Source organism: Aspergillus thermomutatus, assembly GCF_002237265.1.
Source record: "Aspergillus thermomutatus strain HMR AF 39 chromosome Unknown NODE_156, whole genome shotgun sequence".
NCBI lineage: Eukaryota > Fungi > Ascomycota > Eurotiomycetes > Eurotiales > Aspergillaceae > Aspergillus > Aspergillus thermomutatus.
The window spans coordinates 37,472-59,190 of NW_020798205.1; the positions used below are offsets into that span (position 1 = coordinate 37,472).

The following is a 21,719-nucleotide window of genomic DNA, read 5'->3' on the forward strand; positions in this document are numbered from 1 at the left end:
ATTCCTTCCAATAGCCACTCGCCAGCACACATCAGTGGGGGTAGGACTGAGACCCTGCACATAAAGAGTGTTCATGGGCCATGAGCTATGCAATCACGGAACATGCCCTAATTCCATGACTCGTTACCTCTGGGTGCTTGCCGTGATCTGCAGGTCTAAAAAGTTCGGAGGAGGAGCTGAAACACTCCCACCTCTCGTTCCCTTCAAGATCATGAAGATCTATTCCCTGTACTTTGCTCCCATGCAATCCGCTACCGGTGGGGTACTGTCAATGCGTGCCGGGGGGTTCGTGGTTTTACCAAATACAGCAGGGAATTACAATCATCGAATCGTTCATCTGAATCTTTGCAGATCAACTTTACTTGTTTCTGCCTGCTGCTATCCTGTATATGTGACGTCGTGGGTGCTTCATTTCGATAACACGTTGCCAATTGTCTAGACTGAAATGTTAAATACAGGCTACATTCCCCTGCCTTAAGGTCGAGAAAACTGATAGAAAGAATCTTGTCTCAACCAAATACCTTGCACTCAAAATCAGCCATCATGCCCAGTACCAAAGGTCAGGATAAGGGAACTACTTCCCAGCCACCCAAGGACGCCAAAACGGACCCCAAACAGCAGAAAACCTTGAAGGAAATAGAGGGTCAGATTGAGAATTCGGAGAAAGGTGAGAGATGCCGGTGGTCATTTAGCGGCACAAGTTCACAAAATTAACAAATGGGTCAAGCAAACGAGACCGACCGCCAAGCGATGTTCAATATCTACTTATTTGATACCGTGTCCAAGACAAGCCAGATGGAAAAGTTTGTCACCATCGGCAGCATCAAGAATGTCCAGGACACATCCTTGGCCGATATTCGGAAGAGCTTGATCAGCGAGAACGCCCTGTCCTGGAGACAGTAAGTGGACCACCTATATGGTATGACTTAGAGACCCATAATAACTCCTGGATAGAAAGTCCAGCAAGTTCTGCAACGACGAGGGAGCGGAAGTGGACGATAAACTAAGCTTTGATATGTACCTGGACTTTCTGAAGAGCAGCGAGGAGAAGCCCAACGATGGAGATGGATCGAATGAAGAGAATGGAAGCAAGAGAGCAAAGGGCAACAATGGTCACCCAGTGAGTATGCCCCCTGGATTGTCAACCAAGTACTATGCTAATGGCGCGCTGCTAGATCACTCGGGAAACAAACACGGGCAAATCATACAAGGTTTACTTGAAGCTGCGTAAATTCCCAACCGAGTTGGACGAGAGCACGAAAGAGTTCCTCAAGGAGAAGTTAGACCTGTCGATCAATGTATGTGCTCCGTCCTTGTCGCAAATGCTTGTTTATACTGAACGCTGTACTCAGAAACCGGACTTGACATCAGCCGATGTCAACAAGCTTACGAGTTCTTACAATCACAGCAATTTCATGGCCCTGGCTAGCAAAACCATCACGTAAGATACTGGCCCCCGCGAAGAGTATTTACTGAGACTGAGGCAAACTATCATTAGACATCCGGCGGACATGGGGGAGAGAGAATGGTACATCGTCCTGCAGAACAATTCAATTCTCCATGGCAACTATGTGAGGCAGCTTGCCAATGGCCAGAGAAAGGTCGAACGTGCCATGTACCCTGGTGCGTGAATTCAGAACCTCACGGGCTTGATTGATTCGGGACTGATGCTTGACTGGTGCAACAGCTTTTGCATTGAAGCCACGCAAGTTCCATGATTTCGAAATTGTCTTCAACAGCGGTGGGAAGGGTGGTGCGACCCCGTCAGCTAGCGACACCGAACCTGTGGTATGCATTCCCATCTTGTGGTCATTCTTTGTGCTTCTGCTGATCCTTGGACCATGACCAGGTGCATCACCTGAGGATCCCTAGGTTTCTCGTCCAAGATGACTCTTACATCAATGTTTCTGAGAATAAGACTTCAGTTGCAGAGGCAATTGCCGACAGTTCGCTCTCTGAACATTCAGCTGAGGTCTCTGTGTAAGTTTCCCACGAACGCACAAATCCTACGGGCTTCATTTTGCTAAGAAATGCAGAGGGGGAGGAGCATTTGGCGTCACTGCTGGTGTCAAGGTCGGATACAAAATGCAGGAGGACACAAAAACAGCCTCCAACACGACTTCGGACTCGAAGCGCATGACGATTACCTATAATGTGAGTTACCTTGGCATCCACATTTCAATGCCCTTGCTGAGAACCCTCACCTCGTAGTTTCCCAGAGTTGTCCTCGAGCTTGATGGAGATAGCCTTGATATCTCAGATGAATGCAAGGAAGACCTCGAGACCATATCTACGAAAGAGGGAGTGCAGTTTTTTAGAAGAAAATACGGTACTTTCTTTGCGTCCCGTGTTGAATTAGGGGGACGACTCCATTCCTCAGAGAGTAGCGATTCCTTTGCAGAGGGCAAGGTGGAAGAAAGAGCTCGGGCACTGAAGATTTCTGCTGCCGCCTCCTTCTCATCTACATATGCTCAAGGCTCTGCCAGTGGTAGCTATGAGAATTCAAACAACCATAGCTCGAATCGCCAGAACAGCAGCTTGAGCAACAATCTGACATGGGAGGCCAAGGGAGGTGATACTTTATTGTGCAACAAGTGGGTTCCTCTGCAGACGCTTCGTCTGAGCTTATCCCCAACTGACGTTTCTTACACAGCCCCCCTGCCTGGTGCGGTACTGTGGCGTCTTACTACAATTGGAGGATCTCGAAGGTCAGTTCTGATTGCTGTCAATCTCACTCAAGCCGCGCCAGTGCTAATAATCCTTTCAGCAAGATGATCTCCTTTCCATAGAAGACATGATATCACTCATTCCGGGATATGAATACGTCAAACAAAAGTTCAATCGCTTGGCCCCCCTCAAGGAGAGCGAAGTAACAAAAACGCCTGACCCTGTCCCGAACGACTGGGACGGCTGGGTGACATTTTGGTTGAAGCACCCTAATGAGTTCCTATATCCAACCGTCTGCGAAAACGCCTCACCTACCATAGACAATGGTCAGTACAGTCATCTCATTCTGAATGGACAAAATAATACTTATACACGTTCAGCTTTCTCGAACTTGACCCCACGCCTGAGTGAATTACTCAAAGAATCCGCCCGGAATTTTGCCTCATCTCATTCCGTCAAAATGAATGCATCCATCGATGATGATTCGCAAATCTTCCAAGCTGGTACAAAGTTCTATGAAGTCTACGATGGAAAAACAGTCCGGTACAGGGTATGTATCTTGAATCTGCACCAGCCTGCATCACCGTCATCCTAACATCTGCATAGTTCAAACCCGGCTTCCAATATGTGGTTTGGAACAAGAAGACCAACATGTACCTGGGTGCGAAGCCTCCAGTTCCTGGGGTAACCCAAAAGGCCGAACTATGCACAACGAACTGGGCAAATAGCTGTACTTTCAAGTTCACACATGCCTTCCCAACAGACAAGATCTACATTGCGAATCGCGATCTTGTCCGCGTGGAGATCTTTGATCCTCAAGGCAACCCCATAGGCCCTATGAAGGATGTTCCACCTCTGGGTTCGTATGGAACAACTGGTGATATATTCCAGTTCCGTTACCTAGGCGAACCTTAAGCAGTTTCGGGCTAAAGATAAACAACATTTTTTACTTACACTAGACAACTGTGAATAAATCCCTGGTTTAACCCGCCATACCATCCTGCCATGTATTTTAGCTTTCATAGCCTCACAGATGACAGGTCATCAGGGAGGGTCATACCTGCGCCAAGACAACATCAGCCTTCTGCACCTTGTTTGGGATTATCTTAGGCTGTGTTATGTTGCATGGAAGCTTCTAGCCATCTGCGCGGATCACCCTGGCAAGCCTTACACAGTTCTAAACTAATAACAGTAAGTGATTTGGTGGGCAGCTCACACAGGAAGGCATGGCTGAAAGTACTAGTCACACATGCATACACACGCAGTGGCCCTGAAACAATATGAAATAAGAACAAGGGGAAATTAAAAGAGGGATATAATAATATAGGAAAGTAAGGAGGAGGAAACTTGGGAATAATAGGAATCAGCCCACCTCAAGTAAGGGATGCAAAATGTCTCCAGTGATATGTCCTTCTTTGATAGGTCATATTGTTTGAATAAATATAACAAGTTGTCTCTTTGTCGCCAGTTCATGGTCAAGGCACCTTTTCAGGGTCAAATCCAATACTGAAACAACTCAGATGCTTCTGCAAGTCCTCACATAGTTCAATATGCATTTGAGCAACATCATTTTTGCCTTTGCGTTTGTCATGGCTGCTGCAGACCAAAACATAGTATGAAATCCAGATGCACTTATTTCTCAGCTCTCGTACTAACGAAGTTCGGGTTTGATTGTTTAGTCTGCTGCAAATCTCGAGTACCCTTCAGTCACCCTAGAATACACAAACATCGACCCCAGCGGAATGACCCGGTGGAAAAGCACTTATGTCCAAGCACAAGACGGTGTTTGTAACCCGCTTGAGTTAGCCAAGGGGAAAAAGTATGTCGTCGCGTCCTGATCCACTGGCTATATAGATTACTGATCTTTCCCAAAGCTACAACTTTCTTGTCACCTCCAGTGGAAACTGTGATTTCTTCAGGTAAGCTCCAAGCTCTCTGTGACAATGATGAAACGACTGATGACCGGGGTTGCAGCGCTGGGGACTGTTCAGGGGCTGCAGAGAGTATTGATGGCAGTGGTGCTTTGGCTATGAGAGCTCCCAAGAGTCTTAGATGCCAAGCATGAAGAGTTAAGGGAAGGCTATTACTGATGCTGTCTTGAGATGGCTAACACAGCGGCGACTTCAAGCAGATACTGATATTAAATAAATCAAAAGATGTTTCTTGTATTCCTGTTCTGTCAGACTGGTTTATCATAATGGTTGACCAAACGAGCAATCGTCTGACTGAGATTACTAAAACGTCTATTCGGATTCTCTATGAATCTACAACACCACTCAGCAATGTCACCATAAAAACTGCTCATGAAACTGAAGGAACAAGGGTGTCTTCATCCATGGGATACCCAGCCATCTCCTGGAGCGAGCCTTTGCATGATAATGCAGGGAGGCTGATCCGTTACTAGCTACGGTTGGGGGTATGATGAGATGACTCGATCTATTTGCTGCCCTGGCCGAGTGAGCGATTTGAGCAACCCAGACAATGTCAGTGGCAATTTCAGCGATTCTAGAATGCAACGATGGTGCCAAACCGGTGTCTGGTTTCAATTACGGTGGACGAATGGGCGTTTCACTCTCAGAGTGAAAAGAGGAAGATATTAACGAATGGAAACTAACTAGACTCGATATGACTACAAATGGTGCGGAACTCATGCTCAAACTAATTTGTATGCTTTGTCTTTATGTTGTAGGCACACGTATCAGAGTTCAGAACAGGACCACAGACATTAAGAAGTCAACTCTCCCCGGTTGTGTACCCTCACTTTTGTTCGTCGAAACAGCCTTTACAATGATGGTCGAGACGATATTGCCCTCGTTTCACCCAATTGCGGATAAACTGCTGCAGCAAATGTCCATCGAGAGCAACGTACTTGATATCCGGACGGTCTTGCAACGCGCGTGCTGTGTTCGTTGGGTCGTAGATGGGAGTGTTTCTGCTCGTCTGCAGCCGGCTCAAGTCCCCATGGACAGGCTCGTCGAGCAACGGCATCATCGGTTCCAGTGTGTTTTCGGGCGAGTTACGGATCTTCTCCACCCATCCTCTGTATTCGATCATCTGCACGGGATACCCGAGGTCGCGCAGCATTTTGTACTTTTGCTCGTAGTCGACTGACCGGGACCTGTCCGGCGGCACGATGTGATATGCTCGACCCAGATTGTCCCGGCTGGACGCAATGTGTAGAATAGCCGCTGTGACATAGTCGACCGTCACGTACTCCAGGCGCTGGGTCGGGAGATGAGGGAAATAGCCACTCTGGATGCTGCCCATGATCAGCCGGGAGAAAAAGTCGTTCTCATTCGCAATGGCCTTTTCGCTGTGGCCGATAATAAACCCAGGTCGGTAGATTGCAGTCGGGAGACCACTGGCTCGCGCTCGCTGAACGATTTCCTCGGCGACGACTTGACTGGCCGAGTATCCCGTATCATACGGGGCGGCATTCAGATGCGGCATCAGCGGCTCATCCTCATAGACGCGTTCCACCTTGTTGATATATCCCGTGACGGTCCAGACGTCGATTGAGGAGACATAGTGCAGGGCCTTGCGACGGCCCGACATCGCCGCACGAATGACGTTCCGCGTGCCCACAACATTTGGCACATAGTGCGCCTCGTACGGCTCGCACCAGTTGACCCGTGCACCGACGTGGAAGATGACGCTCGCCCAGTCGGTGAGCCATTTGAACTGTTCTTCCCCCAGCCCGAGGGTGTTATCCCCCAGGTCGCCCTCCAGGACCATGATCTTCTGGGTTGTTTCCAGTCGACCATCCCAGAGGTCATATTTTTCCAGCGTCTGCTGGATACGAGCGCTGGCACTGAGGTCACCCCGCCCTCGTGCAAGGCAGGCGACTTTCCGAACTGACGGCATGCTTAAGAGCTGATGGAGGACATGCGCACCCAGAAAGCCTGTCCCACCGGTGAGGAACACGCGGCCTTCGTCCTCTGCCTGCCAGTCGGGAGGCAGGAGATCAATGTCCAGGTGCTTGGAATCCTGCGCCCATCGCTCCAAGTCAGATTGTTCGGTATTCTTGCCGACCGAGCCAGCCATGAACTTGGCAAGTCGCTCGACCGTTGGGTTTTGATGGAGCTGGGCAAGGGTGATGCTCTTGCCGCAGTCCTGCCTGATCCGTCCGAGGAGTCGAGCAGCCTGCAGGGAGGTCAATCCATGGGAGAAGAAGTTATCGCTAGGAGTAGTCTCCGACTTAGGGAGGTATTCCTGAAGTATTGATGCGAGATAGTCTGCCAAGTCCTCCATCTCACCGTTGTCGACTCTTGTTACCTCCTCAGTTGTATCTTTCGGATGGCTTCCCCTCTCTTCATCGCATGGCTGCTCGTCACCATTGTCCGGCTGCAGTGCCTTCCTATCAACCTTTCCATTCGCGGATAAGGGGAAGCTGCGCTTTTTGTACACCATGCCTGGCACCATGTACGAGGGCAACCTCTCTTTCGCCCAATCAATTAGCTCCTCGGATCGAAAATCTCTGTCCCAGTCGGCGGGGATCACATATGCCTCGAGATAGTCCACATCGCCTTTCTGATCGAACTTGACAACGCACGAGTGGACCTGTGGGTGCTGCTCAATGCAGCATGCAATGTCCCCCAGCTCTACCCGATACCCCGAGACCTTGACCTGGTCATCAGCTCGGCCAATGTAATCGAGGACACCACTGTCGTCTCTCCACTGAGCAAGGTCGCCCGTTCGATAGACCCGGACGGGTTCATCGGACGAGACACCCAACGTGGCTGCGTCTATAAGGACGAAACTCTTCTCGTTCTCATCAGGACGGTTCAAATACCCCGGCGACACCTGAGGTCCCGCAATACAGATCTCCCCAGTGCGCCCTGGCTCGGCAATAGGCGTTAGGTTATCATCAAGGAGATAGATCTTCGTGTCTCCGACAGACCGTCCAATACTGATACGCGGGCGCTGAACCTCCTCTTGATCCACCCGGCCCATCGTCACATAGATGGTCGCCTCGGCGGGACCGTACCAATTCCACAGATTCTCCGGAGGTGCGGTCTCGAGGACCTTGCGCATGGCATTGGAGCTGACCGCCTCGCCCCCGACAACGACATGGCGCAGTCCGCCAAAGGTGGCGGGTGCGGTGAGCGCGACAACACGGAACAGGGCGGTGGGCACAATCATGACAGTGATTCTGTGCTCATGCACAAAATCCTGCAGGGCGAATGGATCAGCACGCACCAGATCAGGGACTCGAACGATGGTCGCCCCCGCCAGCAGTGCTCCCCACATCTCGCAGACGGACAGATCGAATCCGGGGGTGATGAGGGCTGTCATCCGGTGTCCAGGTCCTCCAGCATCCCCTTGAGGCGGTCCGCGGGCACGGCCGGATTGATGGGGACACAGCTGCCTCCTGCACGAAGGACCGCAACCTGAGCCATGACCTGGGGGAGCCCAGCGTCGGCCAGAATGCAGACGGGCTTTTCGGGCTCCAGAGACTGCTGGTCTAGTAGATCAGCAAGTACGTCGGCCCGCGCGATTAGTTCCCGGTAGCTAATGCTGCGGTCACCATCCACGACTGCAGTGGAATCGGGGGCCGCATTGGCTTTCTGGACGAGGATTGCTTCCATTTTGATGGTTTTGACGGAATGTCAAGGATTGTAGCGACTTGCAGTAAGAGTTGTGACAACCTTTAGTTGGTATTCAACGCAAGAAATAGCTTTGAGAGACGGTTTCTGATGGTGAGAAGGCAGAGGACGAGGCTATTGCTTTATACCCATCTTGAGAGATTTTTGCTCCGTGTCTGTGTTCGTACTAAGACCTTTTCACGAGCATTCCCTCGTCATCTTGCAGCAGAAGAGGAGAGTGATGTCGCCATCTCCCTCCTTCGTTGGACCGTTCATCAGCCCAGCCGTGATACACGCTGCTCGATCTGAAAGTTGGAAAAGTGTGTATAGGGGTCATATGAGTGCATACCACAGGAAGCAAAGGGGGATTCTACATCATGCTTTACGTGATCAAGAGGCCCAGGGAGTGCCTATGGCAAACGATTCGTGTGGTAGCATCCGAAGATAGTTTCTTCTCCCCCCTCCAGGACACCTGTTGGTGTGTTGCCACAGTCCGGTATATCGTCTGCGTCTGGAAGAATCCATTGGTGATTTCTCATGTTCAGTGAAAGATGCCCTCTGGCTGGAACGACGAAATAGACTTTCTCATGCATGCAATGAACTTGCTACGCGCGGACGACGACGAAACAAGTGACTTCTGGTTACACAGTTACATCTTTGCAAACCCTAATGTGGGAAGTCTTGCAGTGAACAAGTTGTTCACAGGGTCTATGCGCTCGGTTGATGATCATACATATTCCTCATTGGGTGGCAGCTTGACTACGTGGGCTTACAGGCCTAGGAGATACCCGTCGATCTATGCACTTCCGTACCCCAGGCCGTCATCTGCCTGTGTACGCAATATCAGTGTGTTGTGCTTCTTCCTAACTCCCAGAGCGTGACTATGAACATATTCCAGGTTTCCTTGAGATTGGCATGATCATGTACTGCATCGAGATTGGTGCAACCCGATATGAACGCTCTGCTGACGCAGATCTCTCTTCGTCCTCCAGGGAAAGGTGGAATACAGCCTTCTGGGCCACGAAGAGTTCAGATCCAGTATAGGCTGCATACGCCTGGTATGACGACATGGTATTGAGTCACCGTGGAGAGTACACGTTGACTCTGAACGTATATAGACAGGTTACCATCCATCCGGGCATCAGGTTCTACGAATGAGCAGGCAACTGCCAATTCAGCTTACTTTACCCGGCTTTCTCGATTGTCCCCAGATTGAAGACTTTCACGCTCTCCATGGCTCGCAAGATTCACAGAAGAGCTGAATGCACTGGTTGGGGATCATCAGAGTATCCTTCCTCCAGGTTCCCCCGATTTTGACCGTAGCATGATGCGATGGTCAGACATTGGCTATCAGTCAGCTTTACGTACCTTCGCGTCGCCTTGCCATACCATGGAGACTGATAATCATGATACCAGGGCGTCGCAATCCTTCCTCAAAGCACTGATAAAGTCGCACAAGTGGTCAACTTCGCGAGGGACCGTGGTATCGACCTGGCCGTTCGATGCGGGGGACATTCGACCGATATCTCTGCATCGACTGACGGAGGGATCCTCATCGACCTTCGGCGAATGAACCAAGTCGATGTGGATATGTCAAACCATACAGTCACTGTCCAAGGCGGCGCTCTATGGGCCGACGTGCACCGTGCCATTGCAGAGGCTAACCTTGCAGTCGTCAGTGGCACCGCAAGCCATGTCGGTGTTGGGGGCCTCACAGTTCGTGGCGGATACGGATGATACCTCACTCCGCAGTACGGCTTGGGTCGCCGATAATCTTCTCTCGGCGCAAGTGGTCACGGGTCAAGGGCAGGTTCTCACCGCGTCGGCTGAGGAAAACCAGGATCTGTTCTGGGGGATCCGGGGCGCCGGGGCGAATCTGGGAATCGTGACCTCGATGACGTTCCAGGCGTATCCCAGCCGCCCGCTGGTCTGGAGTGGCATCCGAACGTTCGCCTGTCAACATCTGTGTGAGGTTATTCAGAGCCTCAATCACGTAATGCGGCATCCCCGCGGCAAGGCTGCGGCTCAGTGTGTTCTGGGAGTGTCCCTGGAGACGCGACAACCGGTCATCAGCGCGGTGCTGTTCTTCGATGGTACCGAGGAGGAGGCGGAACGGCATTTCGGCTCTCTTCTTGAGGTTCCCTCGTTGGCTAGCGATATTGCCATGCGGTCTCTGGCGGAAGCGAACAGTCTCCTTGATCCGATGATGCCGCCAGGGGGTCGCAAGAAGTTGCTGGGGCTGCAATTCGCACCGGTCGTTCAGCCCGAAACTGTTAGGAAGGTGATGGAAGCGCTGGCGACGCAGATCAAAGCCGAGCCAGAGATGGCCCACAGCGTAATCGACATTGACTTTATCGATCCCGAGGTGCTATCCCGAGTACCCATTACGGAGACTGCGTTTCCTCAGCGGACCAAGCACCTCCAGGCGTCGATGCTTCTTCAATGGTCGAGCGCTGGTAAGGATGATGAAATCCTCGCGTGGGGAGAGAGTGTGCAGCAGTTGTGTCGAGAGGAAATGCGCCGCATCGGTCACGAGCCAGACGAGTTGGTATCTAACTTTGTTGGCTACACTAAGGGTGAGTTTTCTTTGCTTGAATGGCCCCTCTCGTCACACCCCTCTGCTTATCGCACACTAAATAGACGAATTTTAGAGGCCGGCAAGACAGCCAAAGAAATGTACGGCCTGAATGCAGCGCGCCTTGTCGAGGTCAAGAAGAAATACGACCCTGAGAATGTCTTCAACAAGTTGAACCCAATCAGTTAAGGCTCATATGTGCCTGAAGAGGGCTGTGCGGCCATGACAAAATTCATGCAGGCCATGCCTGCCATCTTCACCCGAAACTGGATATTTTCAATATCATGCAGAGTCGTATTTGAGTATAATTGGCCAGGGTTGGTGTAGATCGCTCGCTACGCATGATGCAGACCTCCACTTCGGTAGGGTCTCAGATGCAACTTAGGGATCTCAGGTATATTCGCTTCTTCAGACACCGGGCACTTGTATTCCATATTAGGCGACCTACATCCTGCCGATACGTTCCCTGTAATCCACGAGCAGTTGGAGTGACACAAAGATTATCCCTGTTTGACGTGGCACTCGAATATCCGAATATCAGGGTCAGGACGTGTGACACGAGGCAAGTGTGGCTCATTTGGCGCAATAGGCCTCCCATTGTCCCTAGACATACATGATACTACTTCTGTATTCTATTAGTATTCAACGGTTATTGTCTACTGATTTGTATTTATAAGTAGACAATCAGGTCAGCTCAGATAGGTACCCCAGACAGTTATTACGGAGAATATCTCCGTAACCTGTTGCGGGGCTATAGCTTTCCTTGCAAATTAATAAGTCTCATTAATCAGTTTAGTAAAATAGTTAGCAACCACCCGATTTCGGCTAGAATTAAGACACTACTCGGTAGTTCATGAACAGTTACCTGAGCCAAGTGTCTGGTATTAGCGTCGATGATTATTTGAACTTGTGTGCGGTACCGGATGTTGAGATGCATGCCTGAATATCACTAACTGGCTTTACAATGTCTCTTTTAGTCTACTAGCCTGTTCTTGACTCTTGTGCTCTTATTGGTCTATGTAAAGTTCACGTCAGCGTCGAGGTTAGGAATCCGGTGTTAAGGTGCTGGATTTTGATCAAGCAAGTTTACTTCCGGATATAAATCAAGATCCTTACTGTAAGTTCTACCACTGGAGTTGAACTAACCAAGGTGAAACCCTGAAAATGTAGCAATTTTGTGCGTGCTCGCAAACACGAATGCTATGCTACGAACCCGGCGCAAGATTGTATATCTTCTTGATATCCCGCAAAGTCTCCTCAAAATCAATCGCCAAGTCCCTGAGAAGACCAGTCTCCACATCGAATATCCAGCCGTGCACAACAGGGAACTGCCGCTCATGAAAGCTCTGCTGCACCGCTGCCGTCTTGATCACGTTCCTACAGGACTCAATCACGTTCAACTCCACGAGGCGCTTGTATCTGGCAGTTGCATCTTTGATCTCATCCAGCTCCCGCTCATGCAGACGGTAGACATCGCGCACATTCCGAAGCCAGGGGTTGAGGAGCCCCAGGTCCGAAGGCGTCAGCGCGGCTTTGACCCCGCCGCAGTGGTAGTGGCCGCAGACAACAATGTGCTTGACCTGCAGATGTCGGACGGCGTAGTTGATGACGGACATCACGTTGAGGTCCGTGTTGGGGACCAGATTCGCGATGTTCCGGTGGACGAAGACCTCTCCGGCTTCGAGCCCCATGATCTCGTTGGCTGGGACGCGACTGTCACTGCAGCCGATGTACCTGGTTCTGTCAGACAAGATAGCCAGGACCATTGTGTTCTCTTACAGGTATTCAGGGGTCTGCCCTGCAGAAAGCTTCTCGAAAAACGCGGGGTCCTCTTTCATCTTTGTCGCGACCCAGGCGCGATTGTTCTCGAAGATACGCTCATGCGACTGTTTGAGATACTGCGGGACAGTGTCCCGTTCTTGGTCGGAAGGCTCCATCATGAACAAGTGAGAAAAACTGATTCAGATGATTTGAGGAAAGGTAATGGTACGCCGCGAATATTTGTGGGGTACAGAGGGTGGCCTGATGATGTAAAATATTGTGGCGTTCGTCGTGTGGGGCGTAGTGGTATGCCTGAGGCATAGGTCTGCCAACTGGTCTGGAAGTTCTCAGTCACTTTTACTCGGATGAATCTACAGCTACTGAGTTACTTTTCAACTGTATATATGATCTGATGATACTCATGTTGTCTTTGAACGACAGGTAGATCGCCGATCAGTGATCACCGTTCTGCTTCTACTAAGTGGTAACCTGTTCTCGACGCCTTGTCGTAGACCATGCCCCAGATATTCAGCTGGTGCTTCTGCACAGCGTCTGCAGCCTCAGGCGACCGGCTTAACGAGTGCACCTGCTCAAGGACATTCAACTCCACCAGCGCGCGGTCACGTTCGGTTCCTGTCAGACTGTCGAGAGTGTGATGATGACTCGAGCGTAGAGTGTCCAGTATACTTATCCGTCAGTATAACCATAGTGACAGGTATTGATGGCTATTACCTGCTCCAAGGTTTTTGCAAACCGGGATTCGCTTCTCCATTTGCTATATGACACCCATAATGTCCGCATATCACAATATTCCGGATCTGGCCGATGTTAGACGCGGCCTCTCCTAGGGGAAACAAACTCACCTTCAAAGACTCCAAAGCATATCGCAGGGTCGTGTTGCAAGATAGGTCGTCCACCATCATGTTTCCCAAACTCCTATATTCGAATACCTCATCTGAAGGAAGGCCCAATGTCTCCAGTTCATCGCACCCGCTATCCGAGCAGCCAATCCACAATACCTGCTGGCCTGGCTGTCGGCGCCACGGTACAGAGTCCGAATGCAGTGGTTGGAGTTGATATCTGTCAATAATATGCTCGCCCATCTTGCTGTACGAAGAAGCAAAGCGGTTCAAGGTTGGGTTGAATCTGGAAAGAGTGCGGAAACCGAAGACCCGGGAACAAGACATGGATGTGTGCTGGATGCGCTCAATTGCACGACGCCTCGCTGGGCTCAGGCTTAAATAAATATGTGTCTATGACTCGCAGTTGCCACAAACAAAGGCAATTGTCGAGAAAGATGAAACAAAAAGGGAGTCTAGTCTCTCAATCTCCGGGTCTACGGTCTACCTTTCTTTCGGCCGAAGCGGCGATCGCTCGGCTTTTGCTTAGCTTCGTCCGAGACGCAAATCATATTTAGGTTGATCTATTAGGCACTAGACTACTACTAAATAAGCTAAATATGGGCTTGAGTGAGGCTTTGATGCTCTATTGCTGAAGAGTGTTGACTATTGAGTCAATTGTGAGATGACGATGGACCGAGGCGATATATATCCCGCACTTTGACAATCTTTGCTCCGGGCCTAGGCAATGGTCTTTCGGGAATTTCTTGCACAAAAGAGGACTACTACCTTGCAAAAATTCGGTTTTGTCGGATTTGGAGGGCCGCCATATTGGCTTGCCTGCGATCAGATTACCAGTCTAGGCCAGCTTAAAATGAGACTGATCAATGAGATGCTGTGATATGCTTGTCGAGTGAAGCAAATCATTGCGGCGGCAGGAAAAACCGAGAACATACAGCCACCATCATCATCTGTTATCTGTTGATGGAATAGATATATGCCGGCGAAGGATCTGACGCCACGAGTCCGCGGATCTTAGCTCGTCGTCGTTACACGAAAGACCATCTCGTTAACCATCACATAAGTCATCTAAAGGGGCATGAGCAATCGAGAAGAACAAGGTTGATAGCAAGGGTGACCATAGTACAAGCCCGAAAGCAAAAACATCAGGGGCTTGATTTTGACGAGATCGGCACCATGTCTGAAGTCCCAAGTCCATGTGCATCGTAGCCCCTCCCCATCTGGCTAATCCAACAATGGACTATACTGGCATCCTCTGGAAGTGCACAATCTACTTCAAATACTTCTCCCCCATTTCTCCCCCCGTGGCAATGAGTGAATAGTCAAGCGCAAGCAAGCTCAACAATGTGAACCCAGCTGACACATACGGCTGCTCCGCCAAAGTGAAGCCAGCCGAGACAAAACCGGCCCCGTCAGAGACCCACTACAAGCCCGCCTCGACGAAGTGGAAGATGGCAAACTTCTCAGCATAGTCCAGCTCATCCACGCCGATAATGACGCGCAGGGCCAGGGTCAGAGTCGTACAGCTTACGGCTCCCGCGGAGGAGAAGTAGCTCATGTCGTCGTGGGGTACTCCTGTTCCCGCTCTGGCACCCATGCAGATTCCTAGGAGGACATAGTCCACGATGCCGACACCGTAGACCTAAAAGAGGGGAAGGGGTTTGTGAGCGAAATACCCAGGGAGAGAGCAGACAAGAAAAAAATTTGATTGAAACCTACAAGGCAATATTCCGTCGTCATACGAGATTCAGCCCAAGGGGTACTCCAGGGAGGAACCTTGGTGATGAACTTCACAACCAGTTTGATGAGATCGAACAAGTTCACATTTGGGATGATGTCAAACGCCGCTGCGGCTTTGACGACGTCTAGGCCGCTGACGACCCCGTTCGCCAAGCCGCTCACATCCGAGGACACCATGGACAAAAGATTGCCAAAGTATGTCAGGGCGGTGGCATCGACGGCGAGGATAGTGGATGATGCGGAGGGGCCATGGGAGATATGGTTATTCCAAGAATCCTTGGTGAGAGAGGTGAGGTCGGGAGGAGCAGCTTTGGTGAGAAGCTTGCTGAGGAGCGTCATGGGGATGGCCACGACGAAGGAGATCACTCCGGCAAATGACAACGGTTCGCCGGTCAACTTCCTCCAGAGCTCGGTTATGATGGGAAATACCAGCTCTTTATCTGCCCAGCTGTGCAGCGTGGTGAGCCTTTAATCGCTTTCAGAAGGGCATGGGCGAGGTCCGCTGCCACATGCACGATGCCGTCCAAGAGATCGGCACCCAGACGCTTGAAGATCTCGGTGATGCTCATGTCAGTCGAGAACCATTGCGTCACATCTCCAAATATATCCTGCAAGGTACCTTGGACGTCTTTGAGGAGCTTTTTGATGAGCTCATAGGCATCTCCCACGGCACTCATATTACCCACATCACCAGGATGGATTGCGTCGGCTGATAATGATGCCCCGGAAAATGAATCGCCATCCGCACCGTACAGCAAGATATTGAATTCCCAGTCGTATTTCACGCTGTTTTGGAGCTCGGTCACCTGCGGGTTTGCCCCGTCGGTCACTGACTTCATGGATACGGAATCAATGGTCGGCACATGTTTGACCCGGTTGGAAAGTTCCTGGCAGTAGTTGTCGACTAGGTGATCCAAATCGTCAATCTTCTCAGCCGCCCAGTCGAAGCCGGAATCGAACCAGGCCTTGACGCTGTGAGCCGTACGGATGATATCTGGCCAGAAACTCTTTGACCAAATCCCAGGCAGTCTGGAGGAGGTTCATGACGAAATCCATTGCTATCAAGACGGCATCAAAGCCATCCAGCAGGATTTCCACTGGCTCCTCGAAGAAGTGGAATACGATCTTCCACGGTCCGTTCGGAACTGGACAGTCAGTAAGTCGGAAGAATCAATAAAGGATCTCATTTCAGATAAACACAATTGGGGAGAGCACTTACTCATCTCGTCCACCTTCTCCACCCAGACTTTGATCTGGTGAATTGCCTTGTGGCCCCAGCCGACAACCTTATTCCACAGGTTACGGAACCAGCCGAACTTACCGACTGGAGGCCGGCGGGCGGCCGCAAGTGGACCGATGGAGGCAGACTCTTGAGTGGCAAAGTTTACAGCGGCTTCCTGTAACTTTGAAAGCGCCAGAGCGATTTCCTCTGCCCGCTCCAACGTCAGGGAGCCCGGGGAGACCAGGGGCCTTCCCAGTTGGGTCTTTGCGTTGAGAATGTCCTGCCCGGTTTGGAGGGCGTTCAACTTCATCAGCACTTTGGAGGAAGGTCGCAAGGGGCCCGTGGAAATTGGAATGCTGCCTCCACCGTTGCTTGGACGAAGCGCGGTCACATTCACGTTTCCGCAGGTGATCTTGCTCGTGGGGATGACGATGTTGAGGACCCCGTTCTCATCCGCCTGGTGCCAGGAGGCGACGGGGCCAATCACTGACGACTTCCCGTTGCAATAGCACTGCAACAGGTCCGCAGTGGTGACCTGCATCTGGCATCGATGGACAATCGAGGGATCCGCCGGGTTTTGGGCCTGGAGCCGGATCACGAAGGCGTCTGTGGGTGTGGCTTCTGCCGGCGCATCAACGTGAAAGGGCTGTTCATCCCAGTACCCTGTGGTCTGAGTCTGTTGCCAAACTGTGAAGAGCCCATCATCGTTCGTGGTGGTCAGCGTCTGCACCAGGGTCTGTTGCTCAGTGTGCTCCCACAGCATCCCCGAGACCGTGCGGCCGGCATGGCCGGGCAGAAATTGGATGGCCTCCCCGTCCGCAAAGTGCCTGTGGGTGGTGTTATAATAATAGGCGGCCTCAACGTCATTAGTATACCAGATGCTGAGCTGATCGTCCTTTTGGGAGACATGGATCGAGGTAACGCCCAGCGGGCCGGGCACGGTGGCTGTCGGTTTGGCGGCATGCGTCAGGTACTGTTTATCCACGTACAGAGAGATCTCCTCCCCAGCAAGAATCAGTGCCGAGTAATCGGTTTCTGGATTGTTATACGTCGCCAGGCACGTAGCCTCTGTTCCTTTTGGTCAGCATCCTGTTCCTCCAGAAGATAAGGCCTTTGACAAACTTGGATGAACGGGAAAGTCCACGGGAAATTGATCAACGCCGTCCGCTACGTCGTTGCGAAATTGGAGGAACCGCTTCTGCTCTTCATGGCTGTTGTAAAGCACAAAGACTCCTTTCCCAAATTCGGTGACGCCAACCGTGACAGCGAGGATATCTGTGATGTTCCCGCGCAGAGCCCAGTCATCGTTCGACCTCAAGCTATGGTCGCTCTGGTTGGCCATGACCGGCCGCAGAACCACCTCATCCGGCCTTCCGGGGCGGGCGCAGGAGATAAAAAGGGACGGTAGAGAATCATCATCGACAATCTCACTCTACGCGGGTTGTTTGGTCAGTCCCTTCCAGCCCAACCCGGCTAGCTTAGCACCCAGCAGAAAACGACAGGAGATACCATACCAAGAACAGCTGTTTGGGCTTTGAGACAGTGCCATGAAAGGTCTTGGACTTAGGAGGCGCCGACAGTTCATCGGCAGTCAGGCTATGGAAAAGATGTATCCCGCATGTGTCGTCCGAGGCCCAGGTAGAGAACACAAAGGAGGTCTTGTCATCGTATTGCCGCAGCTCAAAGTCCACAATCGAGTCGGGCAGGTTGAAGAACTTGACGGCATCATAGGTACTCCGCCGGCCCGACTTGGGTTCGTCAATACCACAAAGTAACCATCCTCGCCCTGGCTGACCAGAGCTGGATGCAACGATCCATCCCGGAAGGCAAGGAACTTGCCGCCCGCAACCACCGGCACGGCGGCTCGGTACGTCGTCATGAGCTCAGCGTCCTGAGTGACGGTCGCCATGGTGGGCAGTCTGGCGGAAAGTGGCTGCTGACTGGAGACACCACAACCACTCCGTGCTATACAATACGTATTCATACGGATTTGAGGAAAGAGGGGTAAAGTCTCGTATTGTCAAACTTCGTCAAACTTCTCGAAACTATTGCCCGTACTCTTCTTATCCGAGTACACCCATGCCCGACCAATTCCCGCACTACACATCTACTAGTTCGGGGCGTTGACAGGGGCGCAAGGGACTCTGTCCGGGACACTTTGCTTAGTTCGGACTCTCATGACAGCAGAAGGCAACAAGGAAGAGGTCCAACTCACCCGTTCATAAAAAGGTCCACATACAGGTCTGCGGTACTGAACTCCGGGTCCTGCGCCTTGAAGTTGTCATATCCCGGGACGAAGAATCGGTGTAAGTTGCTCAGGCCAGCGAGTTTGGCCATCTGGGATGTCACCGTGCTTGTCACTACATTATCCATCGCCGCATATATCTTCTTACACCAGTCCGGGGTGTCGTTCTCAGGGTGGCGAGCCCACATCACCGGCCCAATCTTGACTTGCAGGCCACCATCATCAGTGTCCATCTCGGTCACCCAGAAGTACGCGTCCCAGACCCAGGAGTAAGATTTCCCTCCATCTTCCAGGCGAACCCCAATGAATGCGCCGAGTCGGATGTTCCCCTTCACAAATTGAACGGTCAGATTCTGGTCTTTTCTTTTTTTTTTGTTCAGCGTTGTCAAACCCGAGATAAGTTCAGGGGTGGGTTGACCACTGACCGACGTAGTGCTCTTCGTAGGAGGGCAGACCCTCAGGCAGCGCAGTCTCCCACTGATATGATCCAAACACATCTCGAGTAAAATTGTAATATTCGCTGTCGATATCTGGATGATCAGGGTTGTACCCAATGTCCCACTGATCGGGAATGATCGGCCAGATCTGCGTGTCATAGGCTACCTGCCGGTATTTCTGCAGGAACCACCCGTCCCAGAATTCTTCTTTTGAGACGCACAGCTTACCCGCGTAGTCCTTCAGCGCTGGCCGGCTGCTCAGGGTCGGGGTGGTGGAGGGCAATGGGCGGTTCTGGGTCATGATTTGCAGCAAAAGGAGCCCGTTTTCAGGGTCAATTTGACAGTCGAACCCCGTAGGTCCGAAACGATAGCGCTCATCCGACACTGCCAGTCGGCTGTCAGTCGTCTGTCCCGCACAAGGAGGTGAGGGAGATCCGCAGGGTACCTTTGTGGTCCGGAACGAGCTTCAAGATCAAGCCTAGAGGACCAGCATCCCTAGGCGTGTGATCGGTGCTGGGCCAGAACCAGCGGGCCAGGTCGAAAGCTACCTGACCCTTGGCCCACCCCTTCTGGTGTTCGATCTCGCTGGGGGATGGGGGTTGGGTCGCTGTGGGATCGAACGTGGGACAATTCCAGTCGGATTCCAGGTACGCCGGAGCGAGCTTGATGGTGAGTCCCCAGGAAATCAGATCCGTCAGCTCGCCATCCTCAAGGATGGCGGCATGGGCTGCCACCTCCTCGTCAGACAGCTGATATTTCGCTATAAAGACGACACGTCAGAGTTTCTTTGACTGGGCCATCTGGAGGACTTGACTTGGTGTGCTCGCCACATACCAAAGTACACCGGAAACTGGACGTGCCACTCGTCGATCTTGACATCCCCGAAGGTACCTTCGCGCAAGGTCACTGTATACCACAAGTAGTCTTTCGGGAATCCTGCTGAGAACGTGCCGGCCTCTTTCTGCACCCCCGTTATCTTGGTTACCGCATTGCTTGACCATTGGATACCCTTGCGGCCGTGTTCCACTTTCCAAATCGTTTTATGGATCTGGTTTAGGAGGGTCAGGTTCGAGGTGAAGACTTGATTCCATCCCGCGAAATCCGAGTTCTCCGAGTCTCCCATGGTTTAGAAGTGATTTGCAGTGATGTTGGTAAATTGCCGGACCACAATAGATTCAATCTTTAGGCCTTCAGGTAGGCATGGGTTTGAGTACGAGTCAATCCATTTGGCGACGGGTCCTGTGTCTCATCAGTTTTTAAAGCCCCTGGATTCTTCGATACTGCTGGTAACATGTCAATCTACTAGTGGATACGAGATTCATACAAGGTCCATACTAGGGCCACACCTAGTCAAGCAGCTGAAGAGAACGCCCCATCTGGTTCCTCCTCAGCCAGCCATAAAAGATGGAGCCCAATGACCGTCAGCAAACGGAGGGGAACAGCCGTTGATATTGGCTAGAACGGTCAAGCAGAAGCAGCTAAGACAGCCACCTGGACTCCCCATCGTTTATACCTCACCCCCAACTCAAATGACGATTGCATCACCTTGGTTCAATCTATAATCTCAAACTCAAGCAGTGGGTGCGCGCATTACCAGGGAAGAGATCATTGGTCGACTGACACCAGCTGAAGTGCCCGGTCTACGCCCCGCTCATGGGCTGCACACCACATTGTACCTACGCGTCAAGACACAGCCTTTTCTAACTCAGCCAAAAATCGACATCCCTAGTAATCTTCTTGGAACTATTCTATCCCAGCCAAAACAGCCCGTCCTGCCCCTCCGAAACTGCAAACTGCCCTTTCTTAATTGGTCCGGGTGCTTTCGTGCGGGGAGTCGGAGAGATCACTACTCTGCTGTAATTCCATAGCATTGCCTGCCAATCAACATCATTTGACCTTGTTAGTTAGTGTCCAGGCTTTAGTGACAACCCCAGTAATATGGTCATTGTTAGAATTTCATTGAACTAGGCTGACTGGAGTTTGCTAAGCTATTTTCTGTCTTTCTTAAGATGGCTATTATAAGAGATGCTGTGTTAAATACAGAATCTGCTTATATAAATCCCGGTAGCCTGTCTTGACTAGGACCTAACTCACCTGCAAAAGCATAGGATGGGTTGGATCAGATAGTCGCGTCCAGTTCTAGAATGTGATAATCCCTGGTAAGCAGCTAGGTGGCCATGCTCTGATAGGGTTGCTTCATCCGGGCCTGGTGTGCCTGAGAAGCTTACACTTCTGTATGTACTGATATATTAAGATTATTTCGGTTTTGCTAGGCAGCTAGCATACTCTGTATATAGAAGAACCTTGCATAAATTAAATATGAAAATTAAGTCAGGTTAAACCTTATTAATATTAAAGACTTGTTCCTCCTACCCTCAATCCTCTTTGAATCTCTTTGTAATATTAGGGATGGAGTACAGAAAAAGGAAGAATGAAACTAATCTAGAGCAAGTTAAGCAAGTAGGATATTGCAATTAGTGTTCCTTGTACTAAGCTTCTGATTGATTTGCTTGCATGAATGAAGCATGTGGGAAATTGCCATGACTCTATAACAGTGGAGTAATAGCTTGCGCAAGGCTCTTGTAATGCTTAGTCCCTCTTCGCTATGTTTAATGTGGGGAGAGTGT

The 21,719-nt window shown here is 51.1% G+C and overlaps 6 protein-coding genes across 6 annotated transcripts; 2 read left to right on the top strand and 4 right to left on the bottom strand.

Moving 5' to 3' along the window:
- Positions 1-543: 543 nt before the first annotated feature.
- Positions 544-3,582, top strand: CDV56_104814 (uncharacterized protein; the record flags this gene model as incomplete). The annotated part of the gene is made up of 14 exons (XM_026758433.1): positions 544-667; positions 728-899; positions 955-1,120; positions 1,176-1,298; positions 1,353-1,441; positions 1,499-1,623; positions 1,688-1,788; positions 1,850-1,980; positions 2,037-2,154; positions 2,212-2,594; positions 2,654-2,708; positions 2,768-2,993; positions 3,048-3,217; positions 3,274-3,582. 14 exons carry the CDS (start codon positions 544-546, stop codon positions 3,580-3,582), a joined length of 2,292 nt encoding a protein of 763 aa, XP_026612779.1.
- A 1,842-nt stretch (positions 3,583-5,424) lies between these two features.
- On the bottom strand, positions 5,425-7,917 carry CDV56_105202 (non-ribosomal peptide synthetase; the record flags this gene model as incomplete). The annotated part of the gene is made up of 1 exon (XM_026758821.1): positions 5,425-7,917. One exon carries the CDS (start codon positions 7,915-7,917, stop codon positions 5,425-5,427), a length of 2,493 nt encoding a protein of 830 aa, XP_026612780.1.
- A 41-nt stretch (positions 7,918-7,958) lies between these two features.
- Positions 7,959-8,255, bottom strand: CDV56_105410 (uncharacterized protein; the record flags this gene model as incomplete). Its single annotated transcript, XM_026759029.1, has 1 exon — positions 7,959-8,255. The coding sequence occupies one exon, from the start codon at positions 8,253-8,255 to the stop codon at positions 7,959-7,961; it is 297 nt and encodes a 98-aa protein (XP_026612781.1).
- Positions 8,256-8,839: 584 nt separating this feature from the next.
- Positions 8,840-11,016, top strand: CDV56_105477 (FAD-binding oxidoreductase; the record flags this gene model as incomplete). Its single annotated transcript, XM_026759096.1, has 5 exons — positions 8,840-9,098; positions 9,151-9,290; positions 9,669-9,926; positions 9,970-10,828; positions 10,904-11,016. 5 exons carry the CDS (start codon positions 8,840-8,842, stop codon positions 11,014-11,016), a joined length of 1,629 nt encoding a protein of 542 aa, XP_026612782.1.
- A 1,016-nt stretch (positions 11,017-12,032) lies between these two features.
- On the bottom strand, positions 12,033-12,767 carry CDV56_105716 (carbonic anhydrase; the record flags this gene model as incomplete). The annotated part of the gene is made up of 2 exons (XM_026759335.1): positions 12,033-12,561; positions 12,607-12,767. 2 exons carry the CDS (start codon positions 12,765-12,767, stop codon positions 12,033-12,035), a joined length of 690 nt encoding a protein of 229 aa, XP_026612783.1.
- Positions 12,768-14,871: 2,104 nt separating this feature from the next.
- Positions 14,872-20,215, bottom strand: CDV56_105922 (uncharacterized protein; the record flags this gene model as incomplete). Its single annotated transcript, XM_026759541.1, has 12 exons — positions 14,872-15,090; positions 15,168-15,513; positions 15,618-16,153; positions 16,203-16,333; positions 16,408-17,478; positions 17,533-17,842; positions 17,925-18,125; positions 18,176-18,350; positions 18,626-19,013; positions 19,081-19,476; positions 19,538-19,852; positions 19,927-20,215. The coding sequence occupies 12 exons, from the start codon at positions 20,213-20,215 to the stop codon at positions 14,872-14,874; spliced, it is 4,377 nt and encodes a 1,458-aa protein (XP_026612784.1).
- Between the last annotated feature and the right edge of the window lie 1,504 nt (positions 20,216-21,719).